At 34.6% G+C, this 15,705-nt stretch overlaps 3 protein-coding genes across 3 annotated transcripts in view; all 3 read right to left on the bottom strand.

The window, feature by feature from the left end:
• LOC119840007 (THAP domain-containing protein 11) overlaps positions 1–3,705 on the bottom strand; it is a 7,256-nt gene extending 3,551 nt beyond the window's left edge. Inside the window, exon 1 of the mRNA XM_038366493.1 lies at positions 3,587–3,705. Within this exon, the coding sequence (XP_038222421.1) occupies positions 3,587–3,609 (23 nt within the window). The 5' untranslated portion in view covers positions 3,610–3,705. The remainder of the gene's footprint in view (positions 1–3,586) is intronic.
• A 6,398-nt stretch (positions 3,706–10,103) lies between these two features.
• On the bottom strand, positions 10,104–13,266 carry LOC119840294. The gene is made up of 3 exons (XM_038366845.1): positions 12,947–13,266; positions 11,638–12,060; positions 10,104–11,082 (listed from the first exon to the last, which is right to left on the bottom strand). The coding sequence occupies exons 1-3, from the start codon at positions 13,151–13,153 to the stop codon at positions 10,699–10,701; spliced, it is 1,014 nt and encodes a 337-aa protein (XP_038222773.1). The 5' UTR covers positions 13,154–13,266; the 3' UTR covers positions 10,104–10,698.
• Positions 13,267–14,951: 1,685 nt separating this feature from the next.
• LOC119840046 lies at positions 14,952–15,626 on the bottom strand. The gene has a single exon (XM_038366543.1). The coding sequence runs from the start codon at positions 15,416–15,418 to the stop codon at positions 15,029–15,031; it is 390 nt and encodes a 129-aa protein (XP_038222471.1). The 5' UTR covers positions 15,419–15,626; the 3' UTR covers positions 14,952–15,028.
• Positions 15,627–15,705: the final 79 nt, after the last annotated feature.

The raw sequence follows: 15,705 nt of genomic DNA, 5'->3' as shown, positions 1-15,705 counted from the left end.
CATGGGTATCTTGCTGTAAATAACATTTATTTATTTTTTTACTACGGAGCATTATTGACACGTAACTACCTCAAATAAAAGCGGGAGTCAATTAGCTTAACTTTTCGATACGTTCCACAAAAATTATATTTTTACTAGCTGCGCCCCGCGGTTTCACCCGCGTAAGTCCGTATCCCGTAAGAATATCGAGATAAAAAGTTGCTTATATGTTATTCCAGTTGGCCAGCTATCTATGTACCAAATTTCATTGCAATCGGTTGAGTAGTTTTTGCGTGAAAGAGCAACAAACACACACACACATCCTTACAAACGTTAGTATTTATAGTATTATAGTAGGATACGTATACGTATGCATGATTTCACACTACTACAATTCAATCGACTTGGCTGAATTGCTACTGAATTAGTTATACATATATGTCTAAATTCTACATCGTCAAACAACGAGACACCAACCAACCAGCCAGCGATGTCGAGAACTACTATAGAAACAATAAGACCCCAAACCATACGTTGACAGCAGTATAGACCAAAAGAAATGGTACCCTAATACCCTCCTACAATAGAGGTAATGGCAATGATACCCAAAAACTCAAGCTCAAAACTAACTCAGGCTTTACTCACACACTAAATTAGCATTCAGCAAGGTCTAGGCCATCGAGGCTTATCAGGAGCATAAATGTGACCTTCGCGTTATCGCTGTTCACGCTTCTCGCTTGTTGTGAATGAATTTCGTGTATTAATGGCGGTATTTAGCGATTAATTTCCCCTCACGTTGCTAATAATGTGTCGTGAATGGAGATTAGGGAAATATATTGTAATTTATAATGTGCCTTCATGAACGGAAATTGTTTTATGGTGGAGGATGTGGGAAACGAATAAATGCTTTAATAATATGGCCAAGGTAAAATGGAGATAGGTGGCCAATTTGAAGACTTGGGAATAGATAGGATTATAGGCAAGCCTTACATTGTGGTAAGAGTAGAAAGGCTCTTTAGTAGTTGTTTTAATGGGAGCCATACTTGAAACTCAGCTAAAACTCGCGTCTAGCAAGTTTTTTTATAAAAAACGTTTAAGGTAAACACAAGCGCCACATCTATACTGACCATGGGAGTGACACTGGCGCTGCACGAAAGGCCGAAAGAGCAATTACTGCAATTATCGCTTCCTTGCCCGTTACTATGAGGATACTCGCAAGGCAATATATACACATGTGTTCCCAATACTTTGAGCCTCATTCGTATTTGACTAGCAAGACGCCCCGGATTCGTCCCGGATAAATATATGGCTTATGTTCAGGAAGAATCTTGCACCGTGAAAGATTTTTCATTTAATTTTTTGAGCTGTTCGCCCCGGCTCCACCGGAAGCCGGAAGAACTTGTATTTTTTTTATAATTATAAATAGACCCTATGTTTTCGGTTTTCGGGGTTGATAGAGCTTCCTAATGGTGAAATAATTTTTCAAATTGATCCAATAGTTTCGAATCAATGAAATCTAATGCAAACAAACAATCAAATCTTTCCTAGACAGCTTACCAAAAATATTTAAATTTGGATAAGTAAAATACTGAAATAATCCTTGGTGGGATATTTTATCCATTATTATAAGTACCTAATTAGCTTTAGGAAAGTATTTCACTTGATGAACTTTCAATTTCAAATTAAATTATATTTATAACTACATAACTGTAGAATTTATTTTGATAAAATTATTTCATTCAAAACATCAGTGCATCACGACTAAAACTTAAAAGAAAATTGACAATAGTTTGATTTTATATAACAATAAACTATTAAAAACAATACATGTAAATAAATAAATAAATGTAAACCATCCATATATCTACAAGGATACTCGAGCAAAGCCAAAAATATAAAACTAAAACGCAACGTAAATTATCTTGGCCTCAAGTTTAAGCAAAGATAAATCGTACGAATGCTTAATAGGATGCACAATTACAGTACTTGAAACTTAAGTTATTCAACTGTTTTCCCGTAGGAAACTTAACTACTTCATATGTTATGGTACTGGCTACTATAACAATTTGATTGTATATCTACAAGTGGTGGTTTAGGTGTGTAACTATTATTTGTATCATTATTGAATACTAGCGTCTACCCCGGTTTCGCTCGTGGTATATACCTATATAGAATGTGCAGTAAACCCTAAGATTAGCAGGTACAAATAAATATATCTTATACTGTGTATTATTAAGAAGTATATGTAAATAATGAAAAGTCTATAATCTACGAAATACTGTAACTATTCCTTAATGGTTTTCTGCTATCAATCTATAGTGACATCAGAGATAGGCAAGAGTTTCCACTCCATGTCTCTAATCCTACAACCACAGAAAATCATAACTTTTCTTCATTGTAACCGCTAGGGACTGAATCTGGCTTCCCGAGTCTGTGTTCCCCGACGAGTACAATCTGAAGAGAGAACAGGTACCTTCTAGGGAAGCGCGCTCCATCTTAGACCACATCTCAGCTTATCATCAGGCGAGATCGTGGTCAAACGCTGCTCTAAGAAGAAGAAGGTATTTAGGTTTTTTGTTTATCTTAGAATATATTATTTTAAGTATTAAATATTTCCTCGAATACAGTCGTTATGATATGATGTAGATATACAGGGTGTAATTACCAACGCCATAATAACTATATGAATAAATCACCATGTAAATGACATAACTACATCAATAACCTACTATATACAGGTGAGGTTACACTTATAATTTTAATATAACTACCATCTGAAATTGAAACTTAATAGTTTCTTCTATATATTTTTTCAGTATGTATTAATTTAAGCACTTGTGAAAGCAAAAAATAAACAATCCCTGGGTTTTATAGCATAGTCCTGGAAATCCCCTGGAAGAAACAGGAGGAGTCGCGGGTATTCTGTATTTGCAATATTTACCATCATATCAATAATTCAGCATTTGGCAAAAGTCCTAAGCGGTGAGAATTCGCGTGTATCTTAATAAATAATATATCAACAGAGCTCGATGACAGGCAAGGTGACCCGACCAAACAAAACGTCCAATAAAAAACACATAAAAACTACCGGCTGCGTGACAGACCAACATAATGCTCGATCATGCCGAACTATTTCATTTATGCACAAAAAATGAAAGCATGCGTTTTAATTAGCCGCTGAATAATGTAATAAGACGCTCGTGATTCCATTTCGCATTATACTCACCGAAAATATCAAATACTCTGCTATTTGCGGAACGTACTTGCGAAGGGATTAGAAATGTTAATCCTACTAATATTATCCTTCCTACTTTCTACTAATATTTATAAATGCGAAAGTTTGCAAGGATGTGTGTGTGTTTGTTGCTCTTTCACGCAAACACTACTGAACCGATTGCAATGAAATTTGTTACGTAGACAGCTGGACAACTGGAATAACATATAGGCAACTTTTTATCCCGATGATATTCCGACGGGTAATGTTCATGTTACTGGTTTCTCTTGAGATGTTACGATGTCAGTGTAACATCAAGCGTTGTAGAAGATACTTATATTCCCGTGGCACGTCGGGTGTTGTAAAATACAATCCCATTAAAACAATACTTACATGTAAAAAATAACAAGTTTCATAACACAGTTCTTCTAGTGCACAGTTGTAGAATCCAGGTGATAACAAGTCGGCTAAGTGTCTCACGTTGTGACGTAATAAGCTAACCCAACAACATCCTACAGAAACCATATGTATAAATATGAATAAGTATCTATTAAAATTATTTTATGTATTCAATGAATAAATTAACTCGGACATCGCATGAAGACACAATGTAAATACAATTAGTGATATTGATTGAATTCGATCTATATATAGACATGTTATAATATTATACCATTAAAAATGAATCGTGTAGAATATTAGTATCTATTTATTATGCACATCGTATTTAATAAAAATATGCACAGTTCGTTTTAATTTAATTAAATATTAGTATCCATTGTTCTCACACGCCATATTTCATTACATCAACGAACAAACAGTAGTAGGTACATAATTTAAAATCTCATAAAAAATTTCACAAACAGACTTTATAATGTAATGGAAAAAGAGTCTATAAAAAGTTTATGCTCCGACATTTGCACAATAACTTATTCAATTAGTTATTCGTAACTGTGATCTCACCCATTACCATAATAATGAGAAATGACTCTTACATTTAACACACTTATTACTATTTTAAAATGGCAGTGTTTGAAGGACGTTGCGACCTTCACCGTCCTTTTCCGTTGTGTAGCGTTGAAGGGAGACAGAGAAATTGTTTAGAGCCGGCCGCGTTTGCTTTGTCCTTGTCGCTCGTTGGATGATTGATCATTGCTTCTCGCTCGGTGGCAGCATGGCAGCAGACAGAGCGTCGCCGAGTCAGTATTGCCGCTTTTTCAATTTTAACCTATTTCGGGAATTTTTATATTTTTGTAAATAGGATTTAGACAAATATGTACGTAATATGACCCATTATCCGTGAAATGATTGATTGAATACGGCATTTCATTTATAATCTAGGGACAACTACATTCAGACGCGGTTGAACTATTATTTATTTATTTAACTCTTCAACGAGATTGTAGATGGAAGGAAACTTAAAAATAATAATAATGATTATTATAATAAAGTGTACAATTTGTTTGGCGGCCTAATCACCTATTATGATATTGTCACAGTTTTATTAATTCCGTAATATACTTTACATTTTTTCATTGGTACAGGTTTTTCATTGTATTGTTATTCATAACTAGAATCTAGATGCATCATAAACCATTACAATTTAAGACGAAAAAAATGTTAATATTAGCTAGCTAGTAAAGTATAGTACTAGTATAAGTATAGTAGTAGTATAGCTAGAAAAAGTGAATAATTTGTCGCGTGAAATATTTAGAGAAACTCACGTTATAGGTACATGTAGTTTAATAATGTGAAAATTATGTCATACTTATTTAGTCGCTCATTAGTACACAGCGCGTTGGCAACACTGCTCAACTAACCGTGACTTTGGCGCGAATTCCGATAATTGGCAATAATTTCTCAGAATTTTCATACATAACCACCGTCGAGTGTCGTCATTCGGTTTTTTGTGAGTCGCTAGGTTGATGTAAATGATTTTTTTGTTGTAATGAAACCGAAATGCGATGCTGTCATTTTTTGTATGGTTACTTGGTTTACATAACATAGGCGTATACTTTGTTAATATATGTATTATTTTTTATTAGAATAGAGTATAGACTATAGACCAGTGTTGGCTTCCAACGTATCGCGCGTATTTCCCTTCATATCGTTGTCTTCCCGCGTCTGGTTTTATGTATGTATGTGTGCTTAAATTTTTTTAAATTAGACAACAGATTCTGATGGAGTTTTTCTTTTAATAGGTAGTGATTCAAGAGGAACGTTTTTATGTGTCCATCCATTAAATAGTATAGGAATTCAGATATTTCAAAGATAGCAGGAAATCTTTACGGTATAGGGCAAGAGGTTTTACTCCGAATTTAGCGAGTGCGAAGCCGCGGACAAAATGTTTATTTCAATAAATTTGTAACATAGCAAAATGGTCTTAAAAACGAGTCCACCAGTAAATTATAAACATGCATTTTTTTTATCTGTAGATTTATAACACTTTTGTTCACGCGAAATGAAATATGTATCGTGGAAATAAATAATGACTTCTACATGTTTGCAGCTAAAATAATGTTGGCACGCGCTAGTGTAAGCGGAGCCGAATGTCACAAGCTGTCTTAATTGAGCGTGTACATTGTATGGGTGTGGCGTGTCTGTAAATCACGTCTATAAACAATATATTATTCATACTCATATTAACTATAGGTTATGAAATCTAACCAGGAAGTTATCTTAGTTTATATGAAAATAAACATTTTACAGAGTCAATAAGTCATTCAGACTGATACCACACTGGAAACGTCAAGATAAAAAATCTGTTACATGCAGAAAGTTTATCTTACTCGCTATTGAAGGGTAATTGGTAAAATGTAATAATAAACAATTTTTAGTTTTATTTAACTCTTGACCTTATATCATAGTATTTTTTCAATTATAAAAGTACTATAGTTTTGGAGATTATCCTCGTGCAAACTTTTTGAATCCCGTCTAATACTCTTATAATACTCTTTCTTATAATTATATATATTTGTAAAGGATTTAATTAGAAAACCCCGAACCCTCCCCACTTGTGAAGATTTATATTAAAATTTTAAACAAATTCAACCCTTGCTGACAAAAAAATCGGTTTTAAAGTTACGGTAACTTAACCGGAACCTATAATCATCTTAAGCTACGTTAAGTCTTATAAGTTAGATGAATACAATAGCTTTACGTAGTAATTGACCACCTGTTCATAGAAAATCCCTTTATTGTTGAAAAAACACAGGTAACTCCCGAACTTTGAACAATATGTAATAAACCTTATCTAGTTGCATTAAAGTATAAACTCGATTGAATGTCAATTTCTATCGAACTACGAATTTTTTATGAAGGAAACCGAAATGTTAAGAGCGAGTCAGCTTTTTGCCGACACGTTCTTATCGATTTGCCGGCTTCGTGATTTCGCTGCCTTTTGATTACGCTGTGGCCACATCTGGGATATTATTTTTAAATACCATAAACTTGAATTGCTTTTATTTACCCATTAGCAGACACTTATGTACTCGTATGTACGTAACTTATTAAGATAAAATAAGAATTCTATATGATATATATTTTTTTATTAAAGTACCTAATAATAAGACAATTCTTAAGGTTCCAGAACTCCACTCTATTCGAAATATTGTAATAGTTACGAATTTAATGAGAACAGTACTTTCGGAGTTTGATATCTAAATTATCATAAAAAATCTCAATTACCGACACAACACAACTCATGTAAAGTACCCCATTTACCTGCTATCTCCAAGAAATTCCACTAATATGTCGGAAGCAGAATCAATTGTAATTTTTTTTCAGTCAATTTTGTACAGAACCCAATACATCACGCCGTAGCTGGCAGAACCCCAACACCGCGACCTCCAGCTGATTTATTATTAAGATATTTCACTTCGTCCATCTTTATATTGCTACGATCTGCTCCAATCTTAGCGAGACATTTGCAACCAATTTTGAAGTGCATGGTTTTGTATGATAATTTACTATTTTATTATTTACTAGCGATCCGCCCCGGCTTCGCCCGTGGTACATATATAGCCTATAGCCTTCCTCAATAAATGGGCTATCTAATATTGAAAGAATTTTTCAAATCGTACCGGAGAAGTTCCTGAGATTAGTGCATTCAAACAAACAAACTCAATAAATTTCTCAATAAATTAATTTTGTTTTCTGATAACATAACATTCTGGTGTAATGTAATATCAATTATTTCATTTAAATCGGTTCCTGTGTAGATGCGTGTGAAAACACCGAAATTTTCAATATAAATGCACCACTTCGCTAATTGATGAAACTTGGCAAGTCCAAAGACCAATCAACGTCATCCCATAATAAAAAATTAACAAATTGTGACATTACATGAATAGCGAAGACTTTTATTATTTGTTACTTAGCTTCATTTTAACTCCATAAACGACCCACCTTGTGCCAGGCATATCTTGACGAGAGTATAGTTTAGGTTGACGTATTACAATTACAATGTAAACCAATCTTTACATTCATTTTCTAAAGCTAAACATGAATAATGTTTAGTTTTAAGATTTGAAATCTCATGCTGTGTAAACAATGTTGGAAATTCAAAACAAACAAATGATTATAAAATACTAATTCACAATAAAAAGATAAACCTAAACAAAGCATAGTTTGAGCTTCATTAGCGACGTCGATCCGACGAGTATCGCCGTACGAAACGTCATTATTTATTGCACATTATGTATGCTACTGGTATTAATCATTTCCTCAACTTGTCAGATATAATATTCGCATTTAGCAATCAATTTATCTTCGGGCCAATGAAGCGAATACTCTGTATCGAGTCGCGACGTGACTCTGATTTTTTGCTTTTTCGCTTCGATATAAATCTCAAGGATTCGGACCTTTTTGTCATACTTTTTATATTGAACACAATTGTATGTTACGCCCGTACGTCCATGGCAACTGAAAAGCCTATTTTTATAATGATATGTCAGATTTGACAGCACGTTTTATACCGTCCGGTTTCGTTATTAAAATTTTTATTACACGGACTTTTTATACAGTTCTTTTTGTTTTTTTATTACCTATTTGAATAACCTGATCTTTCCTCAATGAACAGAATATGTGGTATTATTAAATAGCACGTTACATAAGCTGATAAACGGGTTAGGACATTATATCCACGTGTATATTGACGATGTTATATTGAATGTAAAGTTGTGTTATTATTTATAAATAGTATTAGTAAAACTTGTAGAACAATATTTACCTTACTAAATACTGCAATGTTTAATAATATTTTAATAATACGCTTATGTTAGTCGTTTAGGTGAAATACCCCACGTAAGCGGTAAGTGGCTGTTAAATCGAAATAGACAATTTTTAAATTTAGAACTAAAAGTCAACAATGAATTCTAAAAAGTTTCTTGAAAAATGTAAACATAATAATAAATATTTTGAGCACAGATATATTTCGGCCCGACCAGACGGACGATTCTATTTCATCACGAATCAAACCCAAACATTTTATAAAACTTTACGATCAAATAAATTCTAACAATGAACACGTTAATCCGATCTACGCGGTGATTATTCCCGTATCAGAAAGAGAAGGCGGACGTAACGTGCGAGAGTAAAAGAGAGGGGAGATAGGAGCATGTTTTTTTGGGTCATGGGTTCAGTGCTCGCGAAATGCGCGGCAAATGTGTGAGTACGTAATGTTATATATTGTTCTTTACGTGTGCTTATATTATGCACAATATAAACTAAAGGATTATTTATTATTAGTTTATTTTTTTAGCCCACAAAATTATGAAAATGAAAAAAATATTACAGCGTAACACATTTTTTATTTTGCGTGATGTTAGAATGCCGTGTTGTTTCGAAATACATATAAAAAGCAAGTACCTACTAAGTACGTGAGTTTAAAAAAAGTTGTAAGGTTTATTCTATAATTATTTCGAATCGAATGTAATGAATAAATGCTGAAAAAGATGCTAATAGATGCTATGTTTGTTTGATCGGGCTAATCTCGGATCTACTTTTTTTAAATTTAAGAATTATTTTTATATCAAATAGTCTATTTATTTGGCAAAGTTATTGATTATATAAAATAACAATATCATATACGATCTAGGTAAAACCAAGCAAGTACGATGTCTCGTATATAAAACGCAGTGGTGGTTTAATGGTTAGAGCCTCGGACTTCACTCGAAAAGTGGTTCGAGACCGGCCGAGCGTGCTAGAATTAATTTGATTTGAATTTATATGTGTATCATTAACCACAATCCACTTGTACAATAATGTAAAAACCTAAGAAATAAAGATTTATTTATTTATTATTATTATCATCACAACGATGATAGAAAACATCATGAGGAAATTAAAAGTTCAAAATGCTATATCTGCCAAATCGCACTTGACCAGCGCCAGCGCATTCACACAGGCACTACCTCTGCAGTCCTTCCTTCGAGGGCGGTGATCACTCACCATCAGGCGAATCACCAGCTCAGTTGCCCGCTATAGTAGAGAAGGTATAACGCCTATTATGAATATTTATTTTCTTTATATTTTTCACATGTACCCGATTAAAAGGCGATAGTTTTGACTTGTTTTGAGGATTAGTTTTACCTACCTTGACTGCCTCCTTAGTGGGTAATGTGTAAGCATAGTACCTAGAGGTCGTGGGTTTTATTCCCGATAGAACGTAACAGAATGACTAGGTCTGGCAGGGCACTGTTGGTTGATGACCCAGTTGTTGCGTTAACAAATTTGATATGTGAAAAGTTTTACATACACCGTACACCACAAGAGAACCCGGAAGTTCAATTTAAAGAAATGGTCAAAGTAGTTTTTTTTTCCTTTTCGAAAACATTATTCTATCATAATTCTGGTAAATTTGATTCTTATAATGTTATTCTAAACATAATGGGTAATAAAAACAAGTCGGAAAAATTCATCAATTTAAACATGTATTCATTATGAATTTTTATTGTTTCTATACATATTCTTTTAATTTATTAATAATTTAAAGTTTCGAAAGCAAATACCCAATTACGCTTTGTACTTGTTTTGCTAATTTAGAAGTAAACAATAATTTAATATCAATCATTAATTTGCAATACAATTATCTGCAGGTATTAAATGATTTTAGCCAAGTGCGATTATAAAAATTTTATAACGGAAATAAAGGATGATGATAGATCTGATGTAAATTTAATTACGTCCCTCCTGTATATTTTGCTTTAGTCCCAATACATCTTAATATATAATCTTAGGTACAAGTTATAATATAATATTTAATCGTTAACTACCAAATGTACACATATAATATGACAAAGAACAAGCTGTTTTAAGGCATTAACCCTGAAGATCTTCTAATTGCCAGCTGTAACATTGAATCAAATAAACTTCAAGTGATCCTAGAGTTGCTTCTGCAATACTTGTAAAATGCAGCAGAACCCAAAACACTTTTCCGTCATTGCGTTAAAAATCTTCCCATCCAAACAAAGCATTAAACCAACACATCAAATAAACTCGGCATTTCACTTGGTCATATGAACAACGTCAACTGTGATCCTGCTGGTGCCTTCATGTATCTCGTTAAGAAGCGCCTCAGAGCACAACTTCTGTATGTTTAACTGACAGATGGTTCTGGTCTCATGCGTCATCTTTTTCAGCTGCAGCCCTATGTACTTCCCGAAGAGAGCACATTCGTCGTTTTCATTGGAATTCACGATGTCTTTCAATTCTCCAATCTTGGTGTTCATAACATCCAGTTTGGTCTTGCGTCTCTTGACAGGAGGCTCCGCAACATTGGGAACCACAATCTCGTGATCAGTGTAACAGATTTCGCTCTTTATCACGTCCGGTTCGGAGCTGGTGGAGACGGCTTCATCGCCTTCCTCATCACCCTTGTCTTGGTTGGACTGGAAACATGAAATACTATTAATTTTGCTCCCATGATATTACAAGGAAAAAAAAATTAACTGAAGATACCGCGACTATGATAACAGCTATCTATTATCATATCATACACTTATAAGTTGTTTTCCTTTGTTTTCCTTGTCTGTAGTTTTTTGGTGAATGAGCAACAAACATTTAAAAATACTAGTTTAGTTAAGAATGCATCTTACAAAATGCTTTTAGTACATGGAATAATTTGTTTAATTAATATTAAAAGAGAATAGATTTAAGACTATCAAATTAAAAAAAAAAACAATTTTATTAGATCACTAAGAAAAAAATGATGTTCTTAAAACTAAACGTAAAGGAATAAATAAAAATAAAATACACCAAGAAACGTTATTTAAGTCATGTAAGCGAACATTTGTAACATCAGTGAATATATATTGTCTCTGTGACGTCATTTTATTATGGATATTTCACTATCACTTCGGTTACGCTCCAAGGGCTGGCTTCTTCCGTCGTGAGTAATTGACCTAAAGTTTACTGATTCTCTTTATGCAAGTATAGACGTATACCTTCGAAGAACTACATATCGCTGCAGATATGTCCTCCAAAAGGTTGTTGACAAGTGCTGTGTGTATGTGTGTATTTTCTATTTTAATCTGGCTGGTTTTCCTTTTAATGTTTTGTATTGGCTTATCCGTGCGTTGAGTTACATCAGCTGGAATTCGTTTGATCGCTATAACGCGTTTATTATCTATCACTGAAGCTGTAAAATCAACTTCTTCTGGTTGATCTAGTGTTTTAGTTTTATCATTTTGAGATGTCTCCGATGAAGTCACTACTTGTGTTGGAGGGGTTTTCTCTTCAATTCCACCTGTTATTGTAGACTCTTCTTGATTCCGGCAAACATATTTATGCGGACAGACACTGGATCTTAACCTCGGTATTCCACCAAATAACCTATATCTTATTATATTTTCTACGTCGCTGTCAACCTGCAATGAAGAATATCAATGTAATATAAACTCAACTTTCGGCACATAAAACCGAAAGAGTAGCAGAAATTCGATTACTGTGGCGGGATCACGAGTGGTCGAGAAAACGCAGGTTCGAATCCCGCCTCGTGATCTAATTTTGTTTATTTTTCAAAATTTCTCAAGTCTTGATATTTTTATCAATAATGAGTTTTTATAGATTATGTAAACTGATATAATATTATCGTAGATTGAATGTAGGCCCGAACGTGCCGATGGCGTCACACCACATACCCCCGTGTCACACCACACTACGTGATATACTGTTACGGGTTCTATATGCTATTCAATCTATACTAATATAATTAAACTTAAGAGTTTGTTTGTTGGTTAAACGCGCTGATCTCAGGAACATAGCCCATTTATTAAGGAAGGATGTAGGTTATACACATGGGTAAATCCACGGGGCAAAGCAAATAGGTACATCATTAAACTAAAGTAAATATTTGTACAATTGAACGAAGTTATCTGAAGATAATTTTTATTGTATTAATACGGAAAAAAACATGATGTCATAGTACACGTCTCCGCATTGTGTGCCGCGATTCGAAATATTTGGATCACTGTACAGTTCTACTGTCAAAGCATAAACTCGAAGTGTAATGTATAATCATTAGACTTATATTACACTGCTGTTCGCCATCTTATAACAACACCGCCGCGCGCGTCGATTGCACACGTCCTACCGAGCTCGCCCAATCATCGCGTTGCGTCGGTGAGGCTCCGTGACGTCACATGCTACGTCAAATACAGTTATAACCTTCAAACTTTGTAAACAACAATGTAATAAGACATTTAAAACTCAACCTGTATTTAATAAAGATAACATATTATTAAATATACTTACGTCAAAATGATCTTCGCACACGTAATTAGTGCTTTTAGGTCCGATCAAGTCTCGTTTCATAACTTCGCACCACTGCCTGCGTCTCACTGGATTATTGGGTACGTGAAAAAACAGTTTATTTGGACATTTAAAAGTCGTGGAGCGACACGTGGGCACAATACAATATTTGTAGCTATGTTTTTTTTTAATAATATTAACAGTGGCCATCGCGCTGATGCGTGCGGCGCCGGTGCGTGCACACCAATGAATTTATGTAGATACGCAGCGATGGCGAGCCTCGCTTGTGTGTGTCGGATGACGTCACCAACTCGGCCGCTGGTAGGGTCGGTTTATAACGGCTGTAGTTCTATTTTACAAGCGCTTAACTTATTTTAAATTGTTTAACCACCACGTGTTATAAACAGTGCTGTTTTTTTAAGGGAACCATGATAAGAGTTAAATTATCGGACGCACAGATAAAAATACAGGACAGCAGGTCTTGGCCAGCTCCGTCAGTACACTGGGCAGCATGCACACATACGTCACGTTACGTGCGCAAGCTCAGAAATTAGAATACGCGATACCCTTACGATAAATCTGTTGATTGTAAAAAAAATTAATCAGTATTAAATTACTGAGTTGCATAAATAATAATTTGGTAAAAACATCAGTTTTATTCATTTTAAAAACGTTTCCTGCTCATTCACGTAAAAACAACTAATCAATCAACTAAGAATTTCTTTTTTGCAGATACTGTACGCCTAAAAATGTTAAAGTACTGATAATTTATTAAACAGACTGCATCTGGTTTTGTTAATTCAAAAGCAACTAAGCAAAGTCCGAAAGTTAGTAACCAGTATACAAGGGCGTCGCCAAGGGGGGGCAGGGAGGAGCAGCTGCCCTCCCCTAGAGATTCTAAAAAAGTTGCCAAATATAATGCAACCAAAGTCCTAAGTATTTGAGTTGATTTGCTTGAAGTACAAGCCTTGAACAATCATTCCCGTGCGTCGAAACTCGTATGAATTCATCAATTCCACTCTTAAATATTAAAATCTGATTGATAATTAAAAAAAATACGCAATAAGTGTACAGCGTTTTTTCTAATAAATGTTATTATAACTTATTTACATGTTTTTTATTGCATAGTCAAGAGCTCGTGCTACACATTGGACTCTGTACTGTCACAGAATACCTACAATTCTCATTCTTAGAGAATGAGAAAAGTATGAATTGTAGTATGTAAAGTCAACTTGCTTTGATTGTTTGTTTTTTCGTTCACGTCGTAACCTCAATAGTAATATTGAAGAGTATGGCAACGAAGCCTATTCGAAGATAGGGTTATTGCCATTTTAGTATCGTTTTAATATTATAACATTATAGTTATGTAGTTATGAATTGAAAAATGTTGTTTAAAAAATATTGAAATTTGAAATTAAACTATTACATGAATTTTATATATTTACATTTACATTATAGACATATTATAATTATAAGCTTTACTTATTCTTCGGTCTGTGTACTGTGTTTATTATTTTTGATTGATTTTAATTTATGTTTCCTTAGAAGTAATAATTATATTTAAACACATGCTATTTAAATAATACACTCAAGAATAAATAACATATTATTAAATTATAATATCAAGTAAGTTTTTCTACTCATTGTTCGCACTAATGCATTGTTGTTAACTTGAATAACTATTATTGACAATATTTAAATATATAATTACTTTAATACATTGATAGCAAGATAAAACTGCAATTAAATATCGGTGCGAGCAGATTTAAATGAATGCAAAATAACATTCATTTCATAATCAAATCCAAAATCAATTAATTAAAAAAGAAAAAGTATTCGAATCTGCATCTCCCACTAAATGACTAAACAATAAAATATCCTGCTACATAGATATATAACTTAGATTGATTATTATCCTGCTCGAGTAGCTACGGGATTTAATAAAATCTAATTAACTTATTCACCAAAATCAGATAATGAAGAAATATTTATAGAACTGATTTATTTCAGTCTTAAAAAAGTGATGTAAAGGCTGGCCCCAACCATACTCCTCCAAGCTACAAAATGCATGTGACATAAATGTACCTATGACCCCAATAATACCACGTGACACAATCTGGCGCTACGCACCTCATTACACTTCTTCTTGGCGAGAGTGCACATAATTTCTTGCATGATGTAGAACCACTTGAGCGAAGGCCGGTACAGCGAGTACCGGATGCCCTCCGTCTTGTGCTTGTCAATTTTCTTCTTCTCCAAGTAGTACGTGGACCGCAGGCTGCGTATTTTGTTCTTTATCTCGTTCTTACCGAACCCGTCGATCGCCATCTCATCTTGTATCACACGCAACGCCCTATCCCTGATGACCTTGTTCTTGTATTCCGGCACCGTGACGTTCCAGAGGCACTCGTGTTTCTTGTAGAGCGTGACGAACTGGCAGGTCGTGTCGTCGGACCACTTCTCCAGCTTGCTCATGGCGACCGGTGACGTGTGGCGTGCGACGTGTGAGGTGACGTGTGAGGTGACGTGACGTGCACTCGCGCAAGCGACCCGCGCCCGACTGGTGCGTGCTGGCGGTGGGCGGCGCGGGGTCGCGGGGTCGCGGGGCGCAGCTTGCGCATGTCACACGACCGATATCCATACCGAGGAGCACGCAATATGTCCACACTCCACACTGCTATATCATCGCAGGAACTGTGTTATCTGCGGTGGTTACCAGTGCTCGCCAATAAAGTAAACACTTCTTGCTTTTATTAAGTTTA

The sequence above is a fragment of the Zerene cesonia genome, chromosome 5, assembly GCF_012273895.1.
Source record: "Zerene cesonia ecotype Mississippi chromosome 5, Zerene_cesonia_1.1, whole genome shotgun sequence".
In the NCBI taxonomy this organism is placed as follows: domain Eukaryota; kingdom Metazoa; phylum Arthropoda; class Insecta; order Lepidoptera; family Pieridae; genus Zerene; species Zerene cesonia.
Note: the sequence above shows the minus strand (reverse complement) of the source record. Positions and strands in the feature narration are given on the sequence as shown.

Coding starts and splice junctions, on each gene's coding strand:
- LOC119840046 (XM_038366543.1), bottom strand. CDS start 15,418: ATGAGCAAGCTGGAGAAGTGGTCCGACGACACGACCTGCCAGTTCGTC.
- LOC119840294 (XM_038366845.1), bottom strand. CDS start 13,153: ATGGCCACTGTTAATATTATTAAAAAAAAACATAGCTACAAATATTGT. Junction 12,061..12,946: donor TGTGCGAAGATCATTTTGAC/GTAAGTATATTT, acceptor TCTTCATTGCAG/GTTGACAGCGACGTAGAAAA. Junction 11,083..11,637: donor CGATATGTAGTTCTTCGAAG/GTATACGTCTAT, acceptor TCATGTTTCCAG/TCCAACCAAGACAAGGGTGA.